The following is a 20,110-nucleotide window of genomic DNA, read 5'->3' on the forward strand; positions in this document are numbered from 1 at the left end:
AGAGAGAGAGAGAGAGAGAGAGAGAGAGAGAGAGAGAGAGAGAGAGAGAGAGAGAGAGAGAGAGACAGACCAGGATTTTTGATGCATTAAACACCTTTACATCTGATTTTTTTTTACACAGCTCTCAATAACAACAAATCCGTCATTTCCATCTTCATCATTGACTTCCGCAGGGACTTTGACACAGTCTAACACAAAATTCTCCTAAATAAAATGTATCACTATGTGGATGCATCCATGACAAACCTGGTTTAAGTCTTATCTAAATAACAGACAACAGTACATTATCCCCCAATGAAAACTGTAAACCTAGGAGTACTACAAGGAAGTAGTATGCTGGGCTCTATATACTCTTTCTCCTATACATCATTAATGATACCTCCAATGTATCTCTAATGTACTTAATATTATATTATTAGCAGATGAATCAACACTTTATATGACAGGAGGAAAACTAACTGAGCTAATTAATAAGGCAAATATAGAACTTAAATTTTCAAACTGGTGCTCAGCTAATAAATAAACTTACTGTTAATACTTCTAAAACTCTTACTACATGCTATTTACCAAAACTATTACTATCAACCTTTACCCAATCTAACTATACTAAATGATGACATCTCACAAGTAGAAAAAATTAAATCCTTGGAATAACTTTTGACAAAATTCTAACTTTTAAGCACCACTCATCCATCCTATGTCTACAATTATCAAGAACTATTCCACTCCTCCACAATAAAACATCTTGCCCCAAATAATGTTTTTCTTAAATGTTTGTATTACACCCACATATATATCCTCACCTCAACTATTGTAATCCTATTTGGTCCCAAACTTACCCTTGTCATCTGTACAGTCTTAATGTTCTACATAAATAAATTGTCATCTGTACAGTCTTAATGTTCTACATAAATAAATTATCAGAATAACAACAAACAGTGATTACACTGAAAATACAACCCCACTTTTTAAACAACTAAATATCTTAAACATTGCTGACTTACAAAACTCAGTATTGCATCTTACATGTACCAAAGAATAAATTCTAGTAACTTACAATACACAACTTGTGCACAATTACCTAACCAGGAACCAGTACTCACTAAATATACCCAGATCCAATTTAACATTATACAAACATTCACTTATGTATCTACTAGGACCTAAAATATGAATATACAATGTCATATACCAAACACTCACCCAGCCTATCATCTTTTAAAGACAAATTTAAGAGACATGTTGTCCTCTTTACTAGTCACACATTGCAATCTACAGATTGATACATTTCTACACTACTATCATAGATATTATAGCATTATTATATTACACTACTATTTACCATCATTGTGCTGTATTATTAGTATGATTTATATTAATATTAGCTTGTATTACCTCTTCAACTAAATAATAGTTCCTATTAGCTTGTATTACCTCTTCAACTATCTATAAAAAGTTAGCTTGTATTACCTCTTCAACTATCTATAAAATGTTATTAGTTTGTATTACCTCTCTTCTACTATTTCATAAAATATATTATTCCCAAAATTTAAATTTTTACCTGCCATTGCCCATAAACCCCCCCTCGCTTGTAATGGGCTGTTTGACCTGTTAAAAATTGTATGTAAAATATATGTATACTTGTCAAGCATAATAAAGTGTTAGAGAGAGAGAGAGAGAGAGAGAGAGAGAGAGAGAGAGAGAGAGAGAGAGAGAGAGAGAGAGAGAGAGAGAGAGAGACCCACCCCTACCTACTTACCTACATCAGTGTGAAGCAGGTATTGTTGACTGTTGTTGTTGCACGTGAGAGGTGTTGTTCATCGCAGGGGAGTTGTTGCTCATAGTTTTTCATTGCCAGTGAGGAAGTGCACAGTTACAGGTGTTTCCCCCTTCAACTGTATTCAAACAAAGGGCTGGCTAGTAGTAGTAGTAGTAGTAGTAGTAAAATTACCAGTATATTTCAACAAATGTTGAAACTACTATTACTACTACTATTACACTACTATACTACTAATAAAAATATATAATCCCGGACCTCTACTATCATTTTTACTATACTGAACACTACTACTACTACTTACTACCTATCTATTCTACCACCACCACCACACCTTGCTCAGCCTGCCCCTACACCCTAGCCAGCTGCTGGAGGAGGAGGAGGAGGAGGAGGAGGAGGAGGAGGTGGACACTTGCTGCTGCTGCTGCTGCTGCTGCTGCTGGTGTGTGGATATGGGGGTCACCCTCAGAGACAACATGGGGCTCACCACACACAGCTCACCTGTTATCTCTCCTGCAAATACGTTAGGTTTAGTTGAGTTAGGTGAGTCAACACTCAGAGGGCCTAGAGACACTTAAGAGCACCAAAAAACACTTAAGAGACAAACAAAGGCTGAGTTAGGCTGGGTTGTGGTTAACACTCACAATGGCTACACAAAATCCAATGTGGTGGGACCTGCCGTGTTTGGACCCCTGCTGATGGCAGCAGAGATGTCTTTGCTTTGGCTGGGGCAAACCTTTTTAAAAGAAATCAAATCAAATCAACTTATAACGCATTGCTTGCAAGGCTACACTACATGACATTAGTAATTATTTGATTAGAATAAAGACATTAACAGGAATGTTGAATAACATATGTACAGTTAAAAAAAAAGTACATTGATAGAGGTGTTCAAGTGATATAGGGGATGTGACAAGGGTGACAAAGAAGGGATCTGATGGAGGTCTTCAAGTGGTACAGGGGACATGACAAGGGTCTTAACCTTTCAGTGGTATTTGTGACAGGTTTCCTCCACCACTAAGCTTTGTGTGACATGTTTGCTTGTTGTACAACCACCTCCAAGCATTACATGGCTAGGAGCTGCAAAATATATTCAGTACTCTTCTTCCTTCTCTCCATTTTACTGAAGGGCTCCCAGCAAGCATAAATAGAGAGGCGGGACAAATTGACTTGTTGGATTCTCGAGTGCATTTTGCGTCTGTCATTACAGCTACAGCCGTCACTTGCATTGGCGTCACCTGTTTCAACCTGCAATGGCAATGACATGTCACACAATTCATTCTCAGGAACAGGCTGAATGTAGGCAAACTTCCAGCAAGAAGGATAGGTAGATGTTGACAGAGTTGAAAGAGTTTGACAAGGCAAGATGCAAGCACGGAGGCACAGTTTCGAAGAACAACAGGAGGGATCCCATCAGGTCTATGAGCTTTCTGAGGATTGAGGCCAGCAAGGGCATGGAAAATAATATTGCGAAGAATTTTAATAGGTAGTATGAAGTAGTCAGAGGGTGAAGGAGAGGGAGGAACAAGCCCTGAATCATCCAAGGTAGAGTTTTTATTAGTAAAGGTTTGAGCAAAGTGTTCAGCATTAGAAATTGATGAGATGGCAGTGGTGCCATCAAGATGAAATAAAGGAGGAAAGATTTAAGTTATTGGAGATGTTTTTGAATAGGTGCTAGAAATTATAAGGGAAGTTACATCTTAAAAGATTGACACTTTCTGTTAATAAAAGTTTTTTGCAGGTTGTTATATAAACAGCTTTATCATCATCCTTGGGTAAAGGGATGTAGCAAGTAAGTCACAGGGAAGATAACAGTGTGAATAACATATGTTGTAAAAGGCTGATAAGTTTCTAAAAAATAGTGTGAAGCATTTTTAAGAAATAACACCTGAATCCCATCATGGTCAACTATATCACTAAGAGAACTTAGAATATTTTCAATGGCAATGCCAGATATTTTGAAACCTCCTTTCCTTTGTCACCCATATTTCTTTTAAACCTCTAATAAAATCATTTGCACCACTGTCTCTGGTTGACTCTAAAGAATTTACCTGTAAATAAATAACATCTGTGGAAATAATCTGAAATTCTATCAATAGTTATACTTGAATTTTCTCTTCCTAGTAGTAGTACTAGTACTAGTAGTAGTAGTAGTAGTAGTAGTAGTAGTAGTAGTAGTAGTAGTAGTAGTAACAGTAGATGTAAAATTAATAGCAGAAAATGGTAGTAGTAGTAGTAGTAGTAGTAGTAGTAGTAGTAGTAGTAGTAGTAGTAGTAGTACTGTAGTAGTAGTAGTAGTAGTAGTAGTAGTAGTAGTAGTAGTACTGTAATAGTAGCAGTAGTACTGTAGTAGTAGTAGTAATACTGTAATAGTAGTAGTAGTAGTAGTAGTAGTAGTAGTAGTAGTAGTAGTAGTACTAGTTGTAGTACTGTAGTAGTATTACTAGTAGTAATAGTAGTAGTAGTAGTAGTAGTAGTAGTAGTAGTAGTAGTAGTAGAGTTGCTTTTTTGTAGTGGTGGCAGTTATGATGGTGCCAGTAGTAGTAGTAGTAGTAGTAGTAGTAATCAGCAATAGCAGTAGTAATAGTAGTACAGAGTCAGTAGTAGTAGTAGTAGTATGTATTCAGTAGTAGTCAGCCGACAGTAGCAGTATTAGTATTAGTGGTAGTATTCAATAAGCGAAGTGCTAATGTAGTCGTATTAGTAGTGTTAATGTAGTAGTAGTAGTAGTAGTAGTAGTAGTAGTAGTAGTAATTAAAGATAAACAGTAGTAATAGTAGTTAACTATGGTAAGTGAAATTAATACGTAATAGTAGCAGTAGTCAATACTTGGAGTGTTAATTAAGTAAGCCAGAAGTACTAATTGGATGTGCGTGCGTGCGCGCGTTGTATGACATAACTGAGGGCCTTCCCGTCCCACCGCTCTTACATCCTGTTTTCCGATACACATTGTGAAGGAAATTTATCACTGGGATGATTAATCGAGGCGAAATTGAAAGAAAATGGAAATATATTTAGGGAACCAGCCGGGTGTGGTGACGAGCACGGTAATGAAAACGGAGGGAGGGAACAACTACTTTAGGTACCGGTATTTTGTGGCGGGGGGAGGAGGGCGGATGGGCGTACACAAGGTCTGTATAGATCTTTTGGGCGTACACAGGGATGAAGGGAGAAAACCTACCACGAAACTGGACTTTTCTTCTCTTTCATATGACAATGTAAGGAAGAACTGAATGAATTACCAACAAGAACGAGAAGAGATGCCGAAAAAAAAATATAAATAATGAGTGAAGATTTTTAATGTGAAAAAATAATACGCTATTATTGCTAAGAACATCAAATATACAACTTAAAAAAAAAAAAAAAACATACATTACCAATAAAATTACTTAAACACAAACTCACCCATGAAGCCTCAAGCAACGGCAGCTGCGGCAGCAGCCAACCACTGGTGATGGAAGCGAAGGCGGCAGCGGGGGAGGGATAAAGCTTGTGTAGAGGACGAAAGTAAGCACAGTGGAAAAGAAGGAAAGAAGACGGGAGTGATTATTTGTACAAGAAAACAGAGCCGTAAACTCGAGGGGAGAAAAACTAAACGTGGAAGGAAATAATATGAAAACAACGAACACACACACACACACACACACACATATACACACGAACCTAATTCCGCCACGGCCAAGAATGCACTGCCTCTCTGAAGATCGAACTCCATACACTCGTGCCTGAGGCTTCAAGAGTTCACTCTTCTCTCAGTATCTCAGTCTTAGGTTTCGAAGCTCCTCAAATACCTTGACACTACAACGGTTTTGTATAGGAGGAAAGAAGTAAAATGTAGATCAAGGTGAGGCAAGAGTGATTTCTCGGCATTGTGAATAGATGATGATAATGATGATGATGATGATGGTGATAATAATAATAATAATAATAATAATAATAATAATAATAATAATAATAATAATAATAACAATAATATATATATATATATATATATATATATATATATATATATATATATATATATATATATATATATATATATATATATATATATATATATATATATATATATATATATATATATATATATGAAACAAAAGTTTGTGTATTACTTGCTTTGTTATTTTACATTAATATTAATTACGTAGTTAGATGAAATTTGACTATTGATAAAAAAAATGTTATGGGTAACTTATCACGGACCTATATGTTCAATTCTTTGTATGTCATTTTTACAACGTTTCCTGATGACACGCAGAAATCACGTATGGGTGAAGCTGTGCAACTGACAGATAATGCAAGGCTGCGGCACACAATGGCATTCTGATTCCTGACTCATGGTCTATCCATTGGCTGTGACAACAACAACAACAACAACAACAACAACAACAACTACTACTACTACTACTACTACTACTACTACTACTACTAGTATAAAAAAAAACGCGCGTGCGTTTAGCTAGTAGCTGTATTTACCAAGTTGTGACACACAGGAAAAAAAAAAAAAAAACGTTTGTACTGCTTCACCTGTGTGTGTGCACAGCGCCACATGGCCATGCTCCCATGCCTTTTATACAGTTATCAGTATTTTGTAAACCAGTGGTAAAGACTAGTAAGATAGTGATTGTCACTATCATCATATGGTTCTCTTGTAATTCCCTGGTGCTATAAGATATCTTAAATCCCTAAACCACGTGCATTCATACTGACCACAGTAACGGAGACAGATGCCACGTGTTCGGCGGACAGAAGTGGTGAGCTAGTATACTGAATTTCGGTTCCACTCAAGGCTGGCCATTTTCTGCAATCGTTGAGTGACTTAAGATTATAATGCATGTTGCTAGAACACAGAAAGCAGCAGGAGGTGGCATATCCCTCTACAAACGTTAATAAAAGGAGTAAAAAATAAAATCGTGCCTGCATGACCATTGGCTGGGGACTGATCATCCAAGCATCCAAGAATAATCATACAGGTGTTAAAGGCCCCACCCTTTCTGACCACCATTCTAATATGAGGGTTATCTTTAAAGAAAGGAATGTTGGGAAACCTAAGGAACTGACTGGCCCTCCCTTTTCAAACTCTTTCACATCATCATTCTTAGTGAGCAGTAGTCAACTGAGCCTTTTCTGTAGTCTTTGGCCAATCTACACTTGTGTAAATGGAAAGTAACACTGAAGTTATTCATAAAAAAAAAAGTATGTTTCCAAAAACCTGTTGCCAATACCATTCCAAATATAATGTGTACACTACTATAATCAAAGAGATATCTTTAAGTGTGTGCTTCGTGTTAAAATTTGTTACAGTGATAACAATCACCACCACTTTACTCCCCTCTACAGTCGTGGGCCTTACTGAGCCACGCCCTGCAGAGTCATACTCCTTTGTGCAGAAAACTGCTGTGTCACACAGATAAAGAGATTCACACAATGCCCTATCATGCTTGCCTAACCACATCTGGGAACTAGATACAATATTTGCATGCATTATTCGCTATGTAACCAAACAGTGAAAGTGTGGACAAGCTTTCAATGACTGAACACCTCCCATTATCATTATTATTAACAATGTATAAAGGTGAAATGATAAGAGAGTCCGGTGTTCAATTACCACACTTAAATTATATGAAAAATTTAAGTTGTATCTCACCTGGGACACCACCCACCTGTAGGCACGAGGCAGTGGTGCGCAGCTATAAAGGCGGTTGGGAGAGCCACCACTTCACCACCACCAGAGCCACCATGATCACCACCACCCCGCTTGTGCTACTGCTCCTGTCTGCAGGTAACTTGACCTCTGGAAGGTGACTTATCCCACACGGGTTAACAAAGACACGCACCGCAGAGAGGACGATAAGCAGAGGCTGCTCTGCTCCCTCCACTTGGCATCAAACTTGCTGTTGGAGAAAAGCTTGGTTTACTAACATTAACAAGGCAGTGCTGTCTCCCACACTCTATAAGGGGCCAGGTGGCACAATGCCAGTGCCGGTGTGCTCAGCTGCTGGCCGCAACTGGTGACTTGCTGAAAGAGACACAACCCTCTCATCTCACTGTACAGAGGGGATGAATGGCCTTTCACTGTTTTGCTCTAGGAAGAAAAAAATGTGGAAACAATAAACATACATATTTATATATCTGAATATTTGCTGCATGAGACACCTGAGCTGGTGCCATCCATACATCTGTCGACACGTGTCACTGAAGACAAGGCATGTGCTGACATTGAAATGGATGCGTTTATGTAAATATGTTTCTTTGTTTTAGTTTGTTTCCAGAGTTTGTCTGAATGGCTCATATGTTGAAGTTACTACTATTATTTTTGTATTGATATTTTAAAAAAATCCACTGAGGATAAAGTTAATTAATAAAATGACTGGAAAAATCTCAAATTCACGACATATTGGGGAAGTGGCAGAAACATTTTAAATGGACCAGTCAACTGCCATGCATAAAGGAAGGAGGCAAGGGGCAGGACCTCTAGCTCAGCTTAGTCTGCATGACGATACTTTTGATTATACAGACAAGACTCGGAAGTATTAGCAGTTAAATGTGTACATGACTGTAGTCCTATCCCACTACAGGTGCTCTGGGACACTCTTGTGTGTACATGACTGTATTCCTGTCCCACTACAGGTGCTCTGGGACACTCCTGTGTGTACATGACTGTAGTCCTGTCCCTCTACAGGTGCTCTGGGACAATCCTGCGTGGGCCGGTGTGGCGTGAATGATGGAGTAAGTTCCTGCCAGTGCAACTCTGTCTGTTCCAATTTTGGTGACTGTTGTGGTGACTATGAGGCCGTCTGCCTGTCATGCAAAGACAGATGTGGGGAGAGTTACCTGCAGTCAAAACCCTGCCAGTGCAACGACAAATGTGGATCTTATTCCAACTGTTGTAAAGACTATGATGAGGTGTGTGGCGGTGGTGGACAAGGTAAGAAAAAATATTGTTTCAGTGTTTTTATACTTTAAACTATAAGAGCCTTGTTGACAAGAAGTGCCACTGTCTAGTATTGTGAACAGAGGCTGTGATCCTATCACTTCTCATGTCTCAGATATCTAATTTCTACATTATGCACTCTCAGACTGTTGAGCCTATTCCACGTCCAGGTCTCTGACCGATATATCATTGTTGGCAAGTGGAAACCTTTTCTTAAACCTTTTACATCCATTGATACATTTTTCCATTTACTGACTCTTGCAAGTGATTGTATGACACACCTTTCACAATCCTTTCTCTTATCTTTCCAAATTAGAATACATAAATATGTCAATTAGGCATAGGGTGTGAAATTCCATAGAAGACAGCTGCTCTTAGTTTCTCCCTGTAGAAGGCCATGAACTTATCTTCATTGATCTAAGCCTGCATCTGTGTACTCCAGGCGTGACGGATGATGACCTGCACACCATCACGGAAGAAATGTTCACTGCAGAGGTGAACAGCGTCTATGACCAACTGACACTTGACTTCCAGGGGAAGGGGAATTCTGGAGACTTGGCCCCCGGCCCGTGAGTGCACCTCTCTCTCTCCCTCCCTTCTTGCACACATTTTCAAAGTTATGACAAGTTTCTGCATCCTCAAAGTGATAATGTAATAGGACGAGATGTGGCAGCCAAGTGTGTTCATAATTTCATAACCTCTTCAGTATTAATTAAAATGTGCACATCCACTTTTAGGTTACTGCTGCAGTCGCTCTTACTTACATTAAAGAAATTCACTAACACACTGTCATCATTCCTGTAATGTACACTGGCCATCTTGCAGCCAAAACAAATTATGATGATACATGAAGCTCACACTTTTTATTTATTTATTTATTTATTTATTTATTACATCACTTTTGCTTGGAATCTGTACTTAGTTTTATAAAGTTTCCCATCTTCTATACATACAGTCCTCCATATTGTATCTTTAGGATATAGGAAAAATTACTGCAAGTATTTTTAAACAATGAGTGGCGGGTCTGGTGATCTCTACAGACTGTTCGTGTCAGTGCCAGAGTCTGCACTAAGCGGCCCCACCATAGCACCACTAATGAAGGTGCAAGACAACTACATCCCCTCAGTTTCCCAGGCGGAGGAACAAGATGCGACCGAGATAGCAGAACAGAATGCCTTCTTGGACGCAATCATGAACACTGAAGTCATGAAACTGGCTGAGACTTTCCTTCACTCCAAAAGTGAGTTTAACAAACAGACTTCAAACATGACTGACTCACTTCTTCCTTAACAGTTTCTAAAAATTTTACATCAGGAACTAAAGTGTTTCTTCTCCACAGATCTCTTGACGGGATCTTTACGTGACAAGCTGGACGAGATGTGGTTTACCCTGTACAAGCGCAAACATGACCAGAGTTCTTCAGGCTTTGAACACGTGTTTGTTGGAGAACAAGATGGTGGTGTGTCTGGTTTCCACAACTGGGTCAACTTTCAAAAGGAAGAAGCTGAGGGTGATCTGAATTACTTCAGCTGGATGGACTCTATAAAGCTTGGGACCAAGGTGAGTCATGCTTTGTGTTCACATCTGAATTGAAACAGAGTGAGAATAATGATAAACTGCGCTTTATGCTTACATCTTAACCGGTGACAAATTCTATGTAAAAAATGTGCATCACTTTCCCAAGTATTTAAAAGTTTCAAGTTTTAAGACGCTAATATTTGACATTCATTTATACACATCTTTGCAGCATCTTGAACACAGGAAAAAAATAATTAGATGCAATTTCTCTACCGCTAATTTTCCTCCTACCTCTTCCAAACACAGGGGGAATTGCTCATGAATCGGTATAATTGGGAGGGTCACATGAAGAACATTGGCTCCATGTTTATCGGTACTTCACCGGAATTGGAGATGGCCACCTACACTGTGTGCTTCTTGGCCCGACCTGACAGTCTCTGCCCAGTCCAGATGTCTAACCAACAGTTCCACGTACAAACATGGACAATCTTTGGCAACTTAGTGGGCAGTGCATACCCCGATATTCCTTAAGTCTAACAAGCATATATTGTCAGCTATCACAATTATAGCTTCCTATCAAACTATTACATTACGGTGTATCAATTCCCTAAAATTATCAACCCACTACATCTCAAAAGCTAAGCAGTTTACAATACATTTTGTTTCTGCTGGAGGAGAAAGTACTAGCTAGTGTTGAGGGTATGGAACACATTAGATGGAGAAATACCTCCCATTGAGACGTGGACAGGTACAAAATAAGACTGTATTCCCACCACAACTGTAACTCTACCACTACTCATCATCACTACTGTTACAGCTTTAACTCCATCATTATAGCACCATCACTATCCACCATCACCATCATTACTGCCTGTAACTCCACCTTTACTCACTATCACCTCAGTTATTGATGTTAACTCCACTGCTATGAATGTAACTCCTCCCCTACTCACCATCACCACTCGTTATTGCTGCCACTCCACCACTACAACTGTTACTCTGCTGCTTCTCGTCATCACTATAATGCACCCAAAAGCCAAAAAAAAATTCTCCTTTACAATTCCTTTTTCTCATATGCTAGATTTACAATTAGAAAAAGGGGTATTATAGTCACAGTAAATTCAAATATAGGGGAAGCATAAAATAAACAAATAGATAAATAAATAAACAAATAGTGAGGCAGATTCAAACAGCAGCTTAAAACTGTAAGCATCAACTGAACCACCTTCTTCCTCGCACTCGACATAACCCTTCACTTGCTGCCCTTTCATTACCTCCTGCAAGGACACCAGGTAAAGGTACGTCTGACACCTTATCAGTTAGACCACAAGTGATTACCAACGTCCAAATGATTTCTTGATCGGCCTTGATCATCTTGTCACTACGTCAAGAATATTGTAACTTTTGTATTGAGTGATAACTACACTGCAGATTAATCATCAATCATTTGTTGCTAGTTGTACTTGTGTTTCCATTACAGTGATCTGAATGTTACTCAACTAACCAAACCACACATTCGTCACGTAGTAAGCATAGCTATATATGAAAGGGTGGTCTGCTGGTGTGATGGGCGAGGCTTAATAAAACTGGAAAAACACAGGTGAATGCGCCGGCAGCGGGGCAGTGAGAACACCGTGAAAATCTAGCCTATTATTACATCATCTCGCGAGGTGTGCTCTCTCCTTGTGATAAGAGTCCTGTTTTTCTCTTGATCTATTGAGGAAGTAAAGAATGCATTATATATATATATATATATATATATATATATATATATATATATATATATATATATATATATATATATATATATATATATATATATATATATATATATATATATATATATATATATATATCATTAATCTGATTAATGTGAAGCAAGAAAATGCATTTTGATGAATGAAGAAATAATTTGTCAGGTTGTTTCTCTTGGAGCTCCACAAATAGCTATGTTGGAAGGACTCATGGTGTTGCTGCTGCTTCGTATTTAGAGGTCTGAGACTTATAATTGACATGAATCAAGGAAATGTGTTATTATGAATGAGGAAATAATTCGTACCTATGGTTGTTTCTCGCGGTACTCTCCAAATAACCGAGATTCTGCCCTGACAAGACAACTTATGCCAGAGAAATTATGTGCATATGAAAATTAAGTTCCTTTCATCAGAATAAAACATTATCTACCAAAAATAACAGTAAGGAGAGTGAATCTTTAAGACGTCGCTGAGGGAACACAGATCCACTAGTGAAGTCACCAGCACCAGCATCAGATGAGAGGCGAGAACTAACAGATGAGCATCCTAGCTTGGTAATAGTAATAGTGGCTATCCTAAAAAAAAATAAATAAATAAATAAATAAATAAATAAATAAATAAATAAAATAAGAATTACTTCGCTATGAAGAAATCAACGAGGCATAGTTTGTTACGTTACTAACATGAAAAGTGTTCCAGTGATTGAGAGAAGAGGTATAATATTAAGTACCGTTAGATGATTGGTTGAAACAAACTCTGACGTCACTGAAGGAAAAGAGGTCTTCTAATGACATAATCAACACGCCAGCTTCAGATAAAAGAGGTTAAGTCTAATAACTGAACATACTGGCTTGTGAAGAGTTTACGCCCTAAAAGTAAATTAATAAAACACAAACCACAACGCCATGAATAAATGAGACACACATTGCTGCGTTGTCAATGTGAAAAGTGCTCCAGTGATGAGGGACGAGGCATGAGTGTGTCAACAGATGCCTGGGGTGGGTGTCTGGTGGAAGAAGACCAGCAGGGAAGCCCACAGCTTGATGGGTGAAGGGTGTGAAAGAAGCAGTAAAGAAAAGAGAAACAAGGCTGGCACGAGTATAAGAAAGCACGACTTACCAGCAGACCAGACGTGTTATGGGGAGAGCAAGCGTCGAGTGAGATGAATGGCTGAAACAGATTTTTACGTCATCACTGGAATACTGCCCCAATGATGACGTTATCAGAAGGCCAGCGCCGGGATGCGCATTTGCCAACAAATTTATGGGGACGATAAACTGAAGACGTATAGGGGATTTATTTGTTCTTTCTTTGTTGCTTTTGTGATGTTTAATAGTGATTTTTGCTTCTTTACTTAGTTCATAGCTAAAAAGAAGTAGTTTCAATGCAAGGACTTCCACGCGAAGGTGTGACGTCTTCTTACCCGCGCGTGCGGGCGTGCGCGTGCAGGTGGTCGCGGTGGTCCTATCATTGCTTCCCCTTCCACCCCACCGCCGTTGTTGCCCCCACCTCTCCCCCCCAAGAAATTCAAGAAAGAAGAGACTTTGCCAATTAACGAAGGCGCATACACATTTGATCAAGAACTAAAAGCAGTTCACGAAGTTCTCGGCAAGACACAAAGACACAAGTGGCTGGGAAAGGCACGCGGATACGACACAGGAATATACTGGGAAGGAGAACGGAGTGTGTATATGGGCATGAGGATGGGACTTGGAGAGGGGCAGAGGGAGAGGAATGCACACTGGGAGAGAAGTGATGGGCAGAGAGAGGCCCGGATGATCCAGTCTCTCGACGCCACTGATTACGAATCGCGCCAGTAAAAGGGAACACACACACACACAATATATATATATATATATATATATATATATATATATATATATATATATATATATATATATATATATATATATATACACACACACACACACACACACACACACACACACACACAGACATGCGTGCCATATGGCCACACTCACAGACCCTTCACATAAGTTATGTCACATACATTTTGAAATATGAACCCAGAATTTCTATAAAAGATAACAAGTGTAGTGTAAACAATCCATGAAAACTAATGGTGACGGTCATCACCATCACACGATCCTTTTGTCATGTTTTATTACTTCAGACAATCATAATATAATCAACAGTCCCTCTTGTTGATCCAAAAATACTTGTACAAGCAACCGAGCAGATGCCACGTCCCTCTGCCGTCACTTGGAGACACTGGTCAGTCACATCCTGAAACTCGTACCCTTTTATGCTTCATTCTAACATGAATGTTCTACAACTTGCCAACAACCTCCTCAAACTCCTCCCTACTCCCACTCCCCGCAGTGACTCCAGACACTTATCCTAAAATATCTATAATAATAGCTCTTCATTTTTCCCCATTCTTTTTCATCCACATGGCACCGCAGCACATGCGTGCAAAATATGAAAGTTTTATCTCACCTGGGACACCACCCACCTGTCGCCACGGAGGGGCACGAAGCAGTGGTGCGCAGCTATAAAGGGGGCTGGGAGAGGCACCACTTCACTAGAGCCACCATGATAACCACCACCCCGCTTGTGCTACTGCTCCTGTCTGCAGGTAACTTGACCTCTGGAAGGCGACTCATCCCACACGGGTCAACAAAGACACGCACCGCAGAGAAGACGATAGGCAGAGGCTGCTCCGCTCCCTCCACTTGGCATTAAACTTGCTGTTGAAGAAAAGTTTTGTTTACTAACATGTTAACAAGGCAGTGCCGCCTCCCACACTCTATAAGGGGCCAGGTGGCACAGTGCCAGTGCCAGTGTGCTCAGCTGCTGGCCGCAACTGGTGACTTGCTGAAAGAGACACAGAGGGGATGAGTGGCCTTTCACTGTCTTGCTCTAAGCATTTTTGTTCCTTCCCAGCTTAAGATTTTTGTGCAATCAGGCTATTATGGACGACTCATTTACGATCAATAAGCTTCAGTAATTTATGGGTAGGGATGATAGGTGGATATACCTAGATAGGTATATGTTTTACACAAGGACTACCGCGGGTAAACCTAATAGCTTCTTGCAGCTTCCCTTACATTACTACGTTCGTGTGTGTGAAAGGAAAAATAATATAAATCAAGATAAGGATCTCATTCACCACTTGTTGCTGATTTATCGCTCTCCTGCATACTTCCTCATCCTCCTTATGGTTGTTTGTTTATGCCTCCCGAGAATTTTACGAGCCCCGATGTAGGTCCTGAATTGCGAGATATGTGTACATTATCAAATCCCTCCGCATCCTCAAATGTTTCTCAGTTTCTCACCAGCAGCGGCGGCCCTGACCTTGCCAGTGTTACGCACGCCATCTAGAAGGCCGTGTTGGTGCAACTCACGGGGTCGAAACATTACAGCGATTCGTTGGCTCTCATATCAACAAAGAGAGATAGAGAGAGAAAACTCTCTCTCTCTCTCTCTCTCTCTCTCTCTCTCTCTCTCTCTCTCTCTCTCTCTCTCTCTGAGGGATCTGTGAGTTGAGATGGGAGATCTGATTGTGATATACTGATGTGCCAGTGTGACAGAAAAATATAAGAGTACAGTCACTCTTGGATATCCTTTCTTTCATGTTGGTGTTCCCTCAAATGAAAATACAGAAGTAAGGCTTGGAAGTGAAAAAGAATAAATTACTGCAATATATCACTTATCTATGAAGCAAATGCGAATTATAGAAAAGACGGAACAGTATTGTACGAATGGAAGTACAATGATGGAGTGTGCCAACAGTGGTACATCTCGGCACTATCGTAACGTAAAAGATCATGTTGATGTTACTTATGAAACAAAAGGTGCGCGAAGGGATATTTGTAACATGAGGGTGAAGTTAAGTTATAAATATTGCTGACTGTATAAAAAAAAAGTATCTGACATAGAGGAAATACGGTGAAGGATATACGGGTGCCACATATAAAGTCCCTTGTTAGGAGACAATGTCCTACTCTGATAAACTAGGGAAACCGGACGTAAAACGGGGAAAAAAAAAAAAAATGGTGTAGGACTTATGGGACTGAAAAATTAATACACATCATAACATTGTGGTGAGGTGTTCATGCATGAGTACACACAGGAACACTGACACTGGTGAGGTGAACAGAATAATACGGATGCCACGGTGGAGAAAAGTGGATGAGATTTTAAAACAATGGAGAAAATTTGCCTCACCACTGTGATTGCTGTCAAAAGTTTTATTTCATATATTTTCATATTTTGTATGTTATACGTAGGCAGTGTAGTGACAATGTATATAGTATTTGGTACGGATAGAAATCCAGAGAAGCCATTTATCTTGTGATCTAACAATGACAATAAGAATAATCTCCTCCTCTGCAAACAATGTTGTCCTGTCTCTGCAACAAGTCAATCGTTAACCAGTGTCCTCAAAACTCCAGGTGCTCTGGGACGCTCCTGTGTGGGACGGTGCGGCGTGGACGACGGAACAACTTCCTGCCAATGCAACTCCCTCTGCTCAAATTTTGGTGACTGCTGTGACGACTACGAGGCCGTCTGCCTGTCATGCAAGGACAGGTGCGGGGAGAGTTACTTGCATTCAAAGCCTTGCCAGTGCAACAATGGCTGTGGATCCCATTCCAACTGCTGCCATGATTACCAGGACACCTGCTTGTCGTGCGAAGACAGATGTGGGGAAAGTTATGACCAATCTAAACCTTGCCAGTGTAACAAAGACTGTGGATCTCACTCCAACTGTTGTGCTGACTACAGCGAGGTGTGCGGTGGTGGTGGACAAGGTAAACTAACTTGAAACTACCTTTCTTTCTTTCTGCAGCGTTATTTTTTTTTTTTTTTTTTTTATGAAACCAAGTACTTTCCATTCGAGACAGACACTCCGATAACATATGTCAAAACCTACGTTCAAATCCTGCCCAGTGGACAAAGTGCCTATGCCAAGCATGTAATACATGTAATACATCAGCTGCACTGATGCTGTGGTTATCTCTCGTTTTGTATTACTGTCCCCATGTCCAGTCCTTAGTGAGCTAATGGGCAGTGTTTGGATTCATAAGACCATGTGTGTGTGTGTGTGTGTGTGTGTGTGTGTGTGTGTGTGTGTGTGTGTGTGTGTGTGTGTGTGTGTGTGTGTGTGTGTGTGTGTGTTTAGAGAGAGAGAGAGAGAGAGAGAGAGAGAGAGAGAGAGAGAGAGAGAGAGAGAAATTACGTGTGTAATTTGAAATCTGTGTACTCCAGGCGTGACGGATGATGACCTGCGCACCATCACGGAGGAAATGTTCGCTGCAGATGTGAACAGCGTCTATGACCAACTGACACTTGACTACCAGGGGAACGGGAGTTCTGGAGACTTAGCCCCCGGCCCGTGAGTATTGTACATAGTACAACGCTCTCTCTCTCTCTCTCTCTCTCTCTCTCTCTCTCTCTCTCTCTCTCTCTCTCTCTCTCTCTCTCTCTTAAAATACGCAGTTTCTGCGTCCTCAGAGTGATAATGTTCGGGGTGAGGGTGAGGTTGATCATGAGAGGAATAAGTGAAGGCCGCGGGCTGAACTACTTATGTGAATTACTCATGAGAGCTCAGCGTGGCCGCCTGAGTGATGAGAACTAACGAGTCCGCTTTTGATATTGGTTCATCAGTTTTATGTATTTATGGTGATGTTGCTGATCATTGATCTATCTTTTTTTTCCAATATTCTGTTATCCCATCATAGCCTGAAAGGTAAAAATTTCCTCGTATAAGCTGCGGTGTTTTCTCAGATACATTATGGTTTCAATCCCTGAGTGGCGGGTCTGGTGATCTCTACAGACTGTTTGTGTCAGTACCAGAGTCTGCACTAAGCGGCCCCACCATAGCACCACTGATGAAGGTGCAAGACAACTACATCCCCTCAGTTTCTCAGGCAGAGGAACAAGATACGAACGAGATAGCAGAACAGAATGCCTTCTTGGACGCAATCATGAACACTGAAGTCATGAAACTGGCTGAGACTTTCCTTCACTCTAAAAGTGAGTTTAACAAACAGACTTCAAACACTATGGTGCCGGGGACAAGAACTGACGGCACACTCAGCGGCTGGTAAGAATGCTGCCACCCAGTACTGACATAAGACCTATCACCTTACTTCCTTCGTGAGCCAGAGAAAAGAAAGGAGCGGGGGGACTGCTATGGGAAGCTCCTCTTCTGTAATTTCATTCCTAAACTGAAAATAAGATTACATTGACTTTTTGAGGAATATCAGTCACATATGTAGACATGCTTACTAAATAATATTAGAAAGTGAGGTTTTCTTTTCCACAGATCTTTTAGCAGGATCGTTGCGTGACAAGCTGGACCAAATGTGGTTTACTCTGTACAAGCGCACACACGATCGGAGTTCTTCAGGTTTCGAGCACGTGTTCGTAGGGGAACTGGACGGCGAGGTGTCTGGTTTCCATAACTGGGTTAACTTTCAGAAGGAAGAAGACGAGGGTAATCTAAACTACTACGGCTGGATGGACTCTATAAAGCTTGGGACCAAGGTGAGTCATGTTTTCTTTTACCTGAGCTGGTAACAAATATGCGTGAAATGGAACATTGCGTATATTCCACAGAATCTTAAAAGTTTGAAAATAAATGCACTACACAATGAAATTTGGCGTCATAATATGCATGCGTGTGCTAATATGCTGATGTGTTAATCTACAGAATAATAAATGAATAAATAAAACAAACAAATAAATAAATAAATAGATAAAGAGATAAATAAACAAACAAAAGTAAGTAGCAACTACAACAAAAATAACAATAATAACAATAATATACAGTAGACTTTCCTTATTTCCGTTTGTATCCCCGCTCCCAAGTGACCAGCTGTTGCAGTGCCATCAAATCAATCACTGCCAATTCTTACCCCCGCCTCTTCGTGCCCAACACAGGGGGAGCTGCTCGTGGATCGCTTCAGATGGAATAGTCAGGATAAGAGGAAGGGCTCCATGTTTGTGGGTACTTCGCCTGAACTGGAGATGGCCACCTATACCATGTGTTTCTTCGCCCGCCCTAACAGTAGCTGCCCCGTTCAGATGGGAGGCAAACAGTTCCAAGTGAAAACGTATACTATTTATGGTGATTCGTTGTTGGGCAGTGCATATCCTGAAATCTTGCATTCACATTAAAGTCAACTAATACATTGTTATATTACGAAAGTATAATTTCTCCTATGATAAGCAGAGGAGTAGCAGTTACAGCGAAGCACATTCTGTTCTCCTGGGGATGGTTAAATATAATAGCGTCGCTAAGGGCCATAGTTTGAAACACTTCTGGCCGCATTTCCACTACTTTCAATAGTCTTTAGTTGAGGGTGGTTTTATTATTCTATGGACAGATTAACAATAATTCTACATTATTAACAACAGAAATACTTTTGAGAATGCTGCTAACCATTTGTGTTCTTTGATGTGAGAGCAAAGCGCTCGTGAATATGTGCCCAAGTGTGGAAGGTAAAGAGGGAAGTGCCAGTAGTAGGGGAAGTGGGAGTTGCGGTGGGGAGGAAGGGGATAAAGTTGCACCTACTAGTTCAGTGCATGGTGTGGGTGTTGGATGACCTTTATCTCTCCACTTCCTACACACAACCCCTGGCGCTGTCCACATCTCCCACCTCACACACACACACACACACACACACATATATATATATATATATATATATATATATATATATATATATATATATATATATATATATATATATATATATATATATATATATATATATATATATATATATATGAATGATAAGAAAATAATAATAAATAAAGTCAAATAAACAATGTCCATCAACTGAGTTCCTTATAAATAACCATTATGCTCTGTCACACGAGGTTTACCAGTAGGAATTTCCGACAGATACCTTTGTTGTTGACCAGCAGTAAGTCTGTTATTTCAGGATAACCTTGGTGTCTAATACTGAAGATAACACCGTCTTAACACGATCATCACTAGTATTAATATTCCAAGTATAGGAGTTACGAAACGCTAATATCGCTTGAATCACCCTTTGTATACTGTAAGCCATAACACTTGCTGGATTGCAGTAATTCATGGCACGCAGTCATGAATAATTACGTAAGTCTATACAAAACAATTACCTACAACAC

The 20,110-nt window shown here is 39.9% G+C and overlaps 2 protein-coding genes and 1 long non-coding RNA gene across 11 annotated transcripts; 2 read left to right on the forward strand and 1 right to left on the reverse strand.

Annotated features, from left to right (window-relative positions):
* Nucleotides 1–1,075: 1,075 nt before the first annotated feature.
* On the reverse strand, nt 1,076–20,096 carry LOC135102426 (uncharacterized). 9 transcript variants are annotated; one of them, XR_010269654.1, is made up of 7 exons: nt 19,864–20,096; nt 14,460–14,694; nt 7,441–7,671; nt 6,488–6,578; nt 5,183–5,575; nt 2,422–3,025; nt 2,030–2,290 (listed from the first exon to the last, which is right to left on the reverse strand). It is a non-coding gene; the product is annotated as an uncharacterized LOC135102426 (long non-coding RNA). The 9 variants fall into 9 exon arrangements; XR_010269658.1 differs by lacking the exons at nt 14,460–14,694; nt 19,864–20,096 and adding an exon at nt 1,076–1,895 and having other exon boundaries at nt 2,112–2,290; nt 7,441–8,480; XR_010269652.1 differs by lacking the exons at nt 14,460–14,694; nt 19,864–20,096 and having other exon boundaries at nt 2,422–2,513; nt 2,760–3,025; nt 7,441–8,480.
* LOC135102422 (uridylate-specific endoribonuclease-like) lies at nt 6,501–10,818 on the forward strand. The gene is made up of 7 exons (XM_064007696.1): nt 6,501–6,531; nt 7,447–7,559; nt 8,460–8,705; nt 9,154–9,280; nt 9,752–9,951; nt 10,051–10,271; nt 10,536–10,818. The coding sequence occupies exons 2-7, from the start codon at nt 7,517–7,519 to the stop codon at nt 10,758–10,760; spliced, it is 1,062 nt and encodes a 353-aa protein (XP_063863766.1). The 5' UTR covers nt 6,501–6,531; nt 7,447–7,516; the 3' UTR covers nt 10,761–10,818.
* On the forward strand, nt 14,452–19,151 carry LOC135102421 (uridylate-specific endoribonuclease-like). Its single transcript, XM_064007695.1, has 6 exons — nt 14,452–14,582; nt 16,402–16,758; nt 17,216–17,342; nt 17,784–17,983; nt 18,276–18,496; nt 18,893–19,151. The coding sequence occupies exons 1-6, from the start codon at nt 14,540–14,542 to the stop codon at nt 19,127–19,129; spliced, it is 1,185 nt and encodes a 394-aa protein (XP_063863765.1). The 5' UTR covers nt 14,452–14,539; the 3' UTR covers nt 19,130–19,151.
* Nucleotides 20,097–20,110: the final 14 nt, after the last annotated feature.

The sequence above is a fragment of the Scylla paramamosain genome, chromosome 7 (assembly GCF_035594125.1).
Source record: "Scylla paramamosain isolate STU-SP2022 chromosome 7, ASM3559412v1, whole genome shotgun sequence".
NCBI classification, from domain to species: Eukaryota; Metazoa; Arthropoda; class Malacostraca; order Decapoda; family Portunidae; genus Scylla; species Scylla paramamosain.